The sequence below is a fragment of the Pinus tabuliformis genome, chromosome 5_2 (genome assembly GCF_031772625.1).
Source record: "Pinus tabuliformis cultivar Carrire ecotype Pingquan chromosome 5_2, CPIR1, whole genome shotgun sequence".
NCBI classification, from domain to species: domain Eukaryota; kingdom Viridiplantae; phylum Streptophyta; class Pinopsida; order Pinales; family Pinaceae; genus Pinus; species Pinus tabuliformis.
Window position 1 is genome coordinate 308,690,712 of NC_142306.1, and position 7,941 is coordinate 308,698,652.

The window sequence follows — 7,941 nt, forward strand, 5'->3', positions numbered from 1 at the left end:
ACGTTGTGAACGAGTCTTTTACGACGTTTCAGGGAGGAATGCTGTGAATATCTAGAGGAAAGTTGTCAGTGAATCTTTTAATATTTAGGAATGCTGTGAAAGAATCTTTTAATGCATCCTTAACTAGACTGTATGTTCGGGTCATCCGAGAACAAACTGCAAGGTCAACCGTTGAATTTCTTGCTGGGAAGTTCCGATAACCAAAGTTACAATCGGGTCTAGGTCTTCTGTAAAATACTATTGGATATATATTCCTGGAAGACCTGCTCAGAGTTAATGGATGATATGACCGTCACCTATAAAAATTAAATAACCCATAAACATAGGGATTCACAGCCTTTCTCCAGCGAATGTGTTACAAAGGTTCATTTATTAGGTCCCAATCTTATGGCACTAAAATTTATGTTGGTGTGAGAAGACTAACACCTAATAATAAATGGACCTTTTTAATACTTTCTTTTGGAGGAAGGCTCTAGGTCTAATTAGAAGCAAAGGGCATCTACATTAGAATACTATAGACATGGATGGAAAAATATTATCATATAGTTTGTGAAGCCATATTATGTCTACTTGTACTTTTGTTTAAATTATTGTTGTGAAGCCATATTGTGTCTACTTTTACTTTTGTTTAAATTATTGTTTGGTACAATCAAATGAAGATATTGAATATATCGATGAAATCATGGACAAAATGTCAATATTTGGGAGTTTGGTTTGTGACATACGATAGAACCCTAGAAATAGATTTATCAATGTAGGTGAATTTTGCCGCTATATCAATTGGATTTGGATAGTCACTCAATTGGATGGACACCTAATAAATGAACTTTTTTTAGTAAATATTTTTGGAGGGTTGTAGGTATAATTAGAATCAATACTCTTCTGCTTTAAAATACTATAGATCTGGATGGAAAAATATTTGCATATAGTTTGGGACGTCATATATGGCCCGATACAGGTGGAACTACTATTGTTTAGATTATTGTTCTTGTACAATTGTATAATGATATTGAATTTATATATGAAATCATTGACACAACGTTAAAATTGGGGAGTTTGGTTCAATTTAATATGTGACATACGATAACAGCCCTAGAAATAGATTTATCAATGTAGTTCGTGGATTTTGCTGCTATATGCTTTTGATCTTCGGTAAAGACCGTCGTCGAGGAAGCTACTGCAGCGCTCCAAGCGCCAGGCATTCGGGCCATTGGAATTGAAGGAGATGTTCACAAGATAGAGGATGTTGCTCATGTTGTTGAAGTAACAGTAAAGCAGTTTGGAAGACTTGATATTCTTGTGAATGGTGTTGCGCGCAATTTTCTTTGTGCTGCAGAGGATTTATCACCAAATGGCTTCCGAATAGTATTGGATATTGACTCTGTTGGAACATTTACAATGTGCAATGCTGCATTGCAATATTTAAAGAAAGGTGGACTTGGAAAGTCTCCTTCAGAAGCTGGTGTTATTTTGAACATAAGTGCGACATTGCATTATACAGCAGGATGGCATCAAATTCATGTCTCTCCGCCCGCACAGGGCCACCCCCGGGCCGCCCCGCCCCGCCCGAGGGGCGGAGCATCGATTCCGGGAATCGACGCTCCACCCCTCGGGTGGGGCGGGGCGGCCCGGGGGTGGCGCTGCGCAGGCGGCGCCCGGCAGATTTCATCAGTGATTTCATCAGCAGTGACTTGGAAGCTTGAGGATGGCATAGCAGTATTTGCTGAGAATAAGAAATCTCAGATCCTAAATGCAGTAACAATGTTAGAATAGAAAGATTTACTCCAAAACAAACACTCACATTTTTGAGAGAGAAGAGAAGATATCAATAGGACAACAGCGACTTGATATAGCATCAGTTGTAAAGATGGTTGTGGAAGGAGTCCACTTGATCTGGGTAGGGCGTAGTATATATATAATTAGGCATCTTACTCTCCACAAATGAGCAGCCAGCACTTCGAACGTAGAGCAATTTCCTGACAGTTGCCCGCTTGCTGAGACCTGGCTCTTCAAGGTTTGAAGCGTTTCTTCGTTCATAAAAAATGTTTTGAGTTTGCATCGCTGTTTGTTGAGGTTGCATAGTTCGGAAATCCACTCCATCCCGACGCATTCCATATCCTTATGGCCGTATTTTTCGGGTGGCTGGTGAAGAAGTAGGAAACGTCCTGGAACATCTCCTTCTCGTCCTGCTCCAGTGCATCATAACTCGTTTGAAGTTTGTTTTTGATGTCTCTATTCAGCCTTTCGAATGAGTTATGCAGTTCTATCTCCCATTCCTTTTCAGATTTCCCATTAAGTAGGGCTCCGAACTCTTTAAGCAACAGAGGTAAGCCAAAACACTGTCTCATGAAGCCATCCACTACATTTTCAGATCCGATAACTGGGCTGGGCTGGTTGAAGGCGTGCCTACAAAAGAGCTCCCTCGCATGCTTTTCGGCCATCGATTTCATTTCATAGAGCATAGATTGGGGGCGGCTAGTAAACACGCTCCTGTCACGGGACGTGATAATTATCAAACTGTTGGTTTGAAGGACTTTTTGGACCAAGAGGGCATCTACTTGCTCCTTATGATCAATGCCATCTAAAATAATGAGAAAGCGAGAAGTGGTCTCAACTTTTGCGAAACGATCCTCGAGAATCCACTTTCCTTCAATCACGTTGTCAATCTCTAAATCAAGATTCAGTAACCTTTTCAAAATAATTCTTTGAAGAGTCGCCAAATTATTCACTGCAGATGTTTTGCACACATCATGGAGAAAACACGAGGCATCAAATGCAGAACGTTTGACGTTGAACAGTTCTGTAGCAAGGGTTGTTTTACCAGACCCGCACATGCCCACTATTCCTACAAGTTTAGGATTATTCTCCCTCTCCCTTCTTCTGTCGAACTCACCCACAGCTTCCTCAAGCCCCACTGGGTGTTCGGCAACTTCTAATGATGATCTCCTCTTCACCTCTTTTAATACGGTGTCGACTATGTCCTTGCAGAGCTGCCCCAGGTCCCTGAACATATTTACATGAAAGCCATGTGATAATGCGGAATCTAATCAATCCAAGATTTTTATTTTCTCATCTGGAATTTATACGGAGATCTACTTTCTCTGTATTTGTTTACTTAGTAGAATCAGTCTGTTATGTGTCTAGAAGGAATCAATCTGTTATGTGTCTAGAAAGGCTTTTTATGCTCGTAAAAATTAAGAACTAGATACGATGGTTAAATATTAAAATAAATGACAAACAGCAAAACTACAGAACCAAATAAAGACAGCTATTGATAATCCTTACTCGTTATGATCATTTAATTCCCATCCTTTGATATTGGAAGCTTTATGGAGGGCTTCCTTCCATTTCTTAATCTCTGCATTGTTGTATCTGCCATCCGATTCGTGTTTCCGAAATGCATCAGCGTATACTCCCCAAGAGTGACGAGCGAAGTAAGGCGGAATATGATGAAAAACGGAAACAATCTTAGCATCGGTTTCTAACATTAAAGCGAGTTCGGCCAAACACCAGGGAGAAAAGGCATAGTTCTCGGACAAAATAGCGATTTGAACAGAAGAAGAGAGAATGGCGTGTTGTATTTTGTCTGGAATGTGATCGCCCAACTCAAATTCGTCAGAATCGAGAAACGCGCGCAGTCCCATTTGTCGGAGAGAATGGTAAAGAATGCTTGCCATCGACTTCTTCACATCAGCCCCTCGGTGATTGATGAATACGTCATATAACGATTGAGAGTTTGTGGTCGATGGATTAATGAAGTCGCTGCTGTCCTATTGATATCTTCTCTTCTCTCTCAAAAATGTGAGCGCTTGTTTTGGAGTAAATCTTTCTATTCTAACATTGTTACTGCATTTAGGATCTGAGATTTTATTCTCAGCAAATACTGCTATGCCATCCTCAAGCTTCCAAGTCACTGCTGATGAAATCGCTGATGAAATCTGCTGGGCACCACCCCCGGGCCGCCCCGCCCAGCCCGAGGGGCGGAGCGTCGATTCCGGGAATCGACGCTCCACCCCTCGGGCGGGACGGGGCGGCCCGGGGGTGGCGCTGCGCAGGCGAATCTTTCTATTCTAACATTGTTACTGCATTTAGGATCTGAGATTTCTTATTCTCAGCAAATACTGCTATGCCATCCTCAAGCTTCCAAGTCACTGCTGATGAAATCGCTGATGAAATCTGCCAGGCGCCACCCCCGGGCCACCCCGCCCCGCCCCTCGGGCGGGGCGGGGCGGCCCGGGGGTGGCGCCCCGCAGATTTCATCAGCAGTGACTTGGAAGCTTGAGGATGGCATAGCAGTATTTGCTGAGAATAAGAAATCTCAGATCCTAAATGCAGTAACAATGTTAGAATAGAAAGATTTACTCCAAAACAAACGCTCACATTTTTGAGAGAGAAGAGAAGATATCAATAGGACAGCAGCGACTTCATTAATCCATCGACCACAAACTCTCAATCGTTATATGACGTATTCATCAATCACCGAGGGGCTGATGTGAAGAAGTCGATGGCGAGCATTCTTTACCATTCTCTCCGACAAATGGGACTGCGCGTGTTTCTCGATTCCGACGAATTTGAGTTGGGCGATCACATTCCAGACAAAATACAGCACGCCATTCTCTCTTCTTCTGTTCAAATCGCTATTTTGTCCGAGAACTATGCCTTTTCTCCCTGGTGTTTGGCCGAACTCGCTTTAATGTTAGAAACCGATGCTAAGATTGTTTCCGACAAATTATGGCAAGGTGTGTACTCATGGTTTTGTATTATAAATGTAATTTAATTTTTTTACGGTTTTAATTAGGGTATTAATAAAGTATAATAAAAATAAGTGATGGAAGATGCTATATTTTAATTGAGTGGATTATTTTTAATTGGTTATATTTCTCTTTAATTTTCATAACTTAATGTTTTGACCAAGAACCCTTTTTGGCATGAAAAGCTTACGAGTTGGGGTTTATAACTCTCACCAAATACATTTTAGAAATGCTTGTCTTTCTTCTTAATGAGTCTTTGACTGCTCACACTTACATTACTAGAACATGCTCTTTTGAGGTTACCTGTGGAGATTTAATTATGTAGTATATTCCTTTTATGGTTTTCTATACAAATTGTCGATTGTACAAGTGCTTTATAAATCATATCTGGGTACATTGTGTGGAGAACTATGGTATCCCCAGGCAACTAGATGCAAAAAAAATTATTTACGTTTTGCTAGGGATAGTAAAAGGTTACTATTATGTTATGCATGTTGCTTGTACATCTTCTTTGGTGGTTGTTCATTTTTCATTAGAAAAATAAAGAAAAACCCTTATGTTCTCACATCTAAATTTTTTTTCACCATTTTGGGTATTAAACACCTTGGAAGGAAACACATGTGAATGATAAATCCTATAATAGTATGCTTGACATATATTACTAATATTACTAATTTTAAACTAGTTTTTCTTTCAATTTTTCTTAGCTCTCATGTATTACTTTCTTCGACTCTGATATTTTTCTCATTACATTATATTAGTTACAGTTGATACTTTTCAAAAATAGCTTGAAAGCCTTCATTCAACATATTATGTTTATGTGTGTTAGATAGAAATATCTAGAACAATAAATTCACTTAGTATTAAAAACAATCTACACATTCATTTACACATTTTTTTATGTTTTCAAGAGTACTTATATGTGTGTGTGTATGTGTGTTTAGTCTGTGGATAATGCAGGCTTAACCTAGGGCTTGCAGCAATATTCAAGCCCATTAATTAGCGTTTATGATTGTTCCCCTTTGGTTCAATGGCTTATAGTTTGTTTATTAACCTCGATAACTAACCTAACCCAAAGAAATATTACATTCCTCTTTTGATTTCATAATTTTCAAATTACAAAACATTAATACATTGGAATAACCACAAGCATAAAAAATAAAGACAAAAATCAGAAAACAAAAATACATGTTTAACATTCATTCGCTTATATGAATAAATGACTTGGCCTACCGCAAAAACACAGTGAATAGAAAGATGCTCTACCTAAACAATGGGAACTGGTACCTGTACTGGAACTCCCCCTGAGCAAATTTTCTTTTTGTTTTGCTAAACTAAGAGTTGTAACTTATATTTCATTAAATCGTAAAGAAAAATACATAAAATACAACAGTCCCCAAGGAACTTTGGGCTAAAGAAATATCAAACTACTTAAAGCCATAGACCCACAAACCGAACAACAAAACCCTCGAAAAACAAACATAAGTCAACACCGTTCGATCACCCCTCAAAGATCTGACGGATGAGGCTCATATCGGGACGAGAACCTGCAACCACGTTAAAATTAGAATCGAACCCACTGAGGAAATACAGACCATTCTAAAAGGATTTTGGGTCTGAACGAGGGGATAACCCTCGAGCATGTAGTCCACCCGAAATCCACCGATTCCCACCATGAAGCACAACAAACTCAAAGGATAACACTCACCTTGACCTACATACATATCCTTAATCGCCGAATCTTCTCGCTAGATCTAACGGCGGAGGAAGACATCGCTTGACCTACATACATATCCTTAATCATCGAATCTCCTCGCTAGATCTAACGGCAATTGAGAAAGATCCATTACAATGCAATTTCATTCAGCAAAGAATTAATGCTCTTCAATTTCTTCGAGATGCAATGCGAGAAATTGGGTTGAAGAAAGGGGACTTTAGTGAATCACGTGTGGCAAAAAAGGCAAAGGAACCCCAACCACCATTACATGGAATGTTTGGAAAGACATATATTGGGAGATTTGCAGACATCAAAGACCCATTAGAAGAGGAAAATGAGCAAAATGAAATAGAAAATATTGTGGAAGAGGACAATGATGAAACTCTAGAGGACGAAGAATTTGGATTACGTGACATTGTTGATTAAATTTAAGTTATGCTTGTAAATCCAGCTTTGCAATGTTTTGACTTTGACATTTTATGAGAAGAATAAACACTCAATTAGGGTTTTTATATGTTCAATATTGGTAATATGTGATTTTTGCATTGATTTTTAAGTTAATCATTATTTTTTGAAAAAAAAAAGTAGTTATTATTATCTTTTTGACATGTAATTCATAAAAAAAAACTATTATTTGACCATTTTTAGTTAATATTTTTGTATAAAAATTGTGATTTTGACATGTTAATTCTAGCAAAAAATTATCAAAACGTTTAGTTTTTTTGTTATATTTATGTTAAAAATGGTTATTTTTTATGTCCATTGTTAAAAAATGTTGTTTTTTAGAAACAATTATTTCATGTGGATTGAAAAATTAATTAAGGATGTCTAAACATGTAGATTATCTAAAATTCAAACTATCGACTTTCTAATTTAAAAACGCAAAATAATAAAAACCCCACTAAAAAAAAAAAATTAAGATAGAGAACAAGAAAATATGAATACAATGACGACCTCAAAAACTATCAAATTTAGAAAATAATTTTTTACATTTCACACACTAGAAAATTTAAAGTCAAAAAATAGGTCTTTTAAAAAAAGGGTGTGATGCAAAATACTCACTTTTTAAAATCAGGATGAAAATCACTACCATTCACTACCATTCTAAAACTTAATGCACATGAAAAAAATTAAAGTTCCAAAAACCATGTTCTAAAAAAAACATGTGTATTCTGCATCACCACTTTTGAAAATCGGGTCATTTTTTTGCCACCTCTACAAAACGGGTAACAGTATCAGTTCCCGTTTCAAAGTTTACATTGTTTTGGTTTTGCATTCTGCATATTAATCCTTTTCAACACCTTTTCTATGTACTCACTTTGAGACAATGTTAATTTGAGATTATTCTTGTCTCTAGTTATTCTCATACCAAGGATTTGTTTTGCAGCACCCAAATCTTTCATTGCAAATGAGTTTGCGAATTTCCTTTTTAGAACATTTATTTCCTGCATGTTAGAACCTGCAACAAGCATA

The 7,941-nt window shown here is 37.7% G+C and overlaps 2 protein-coding genes across 2 annotated transcripts; both read right to left on the minus strand.

Annotated features, from left to right (window-relative positions):
• Positions 1 to 2,033: 2,033 nt before the first annotated feature.
• LOC149158764 (disease resistance protein L6-like) lies at positions 2,034 to 3,011 on the minus strand. The gene has a single exon (XM_089434097.1). It carries the CDS (start codon positions 3,009 to 3,011, stop codon positions 2,034 to 2,036), a length of 978 nt encoding a protein of 325 aa, XP_089290223.1.
• Positions 3,012 to 3,281: 270 nt separating this feature from the next.
• Positions 3,282 to 3,677, minus strand: LOC149158765 (toll/interleukin-1 receptor-like protein). Its single transcript, XM_089434098.1, has one exon. It carries the CDS (start codon positions 3,675 to 3,677, stop codon positions 3,282 to 3,284), a length of 396 nt encoding a protein of 131 aa, XP_089290224.1.
• Positions 3,678 to 7,941: the final 4,264 nt, after the last annotated feature.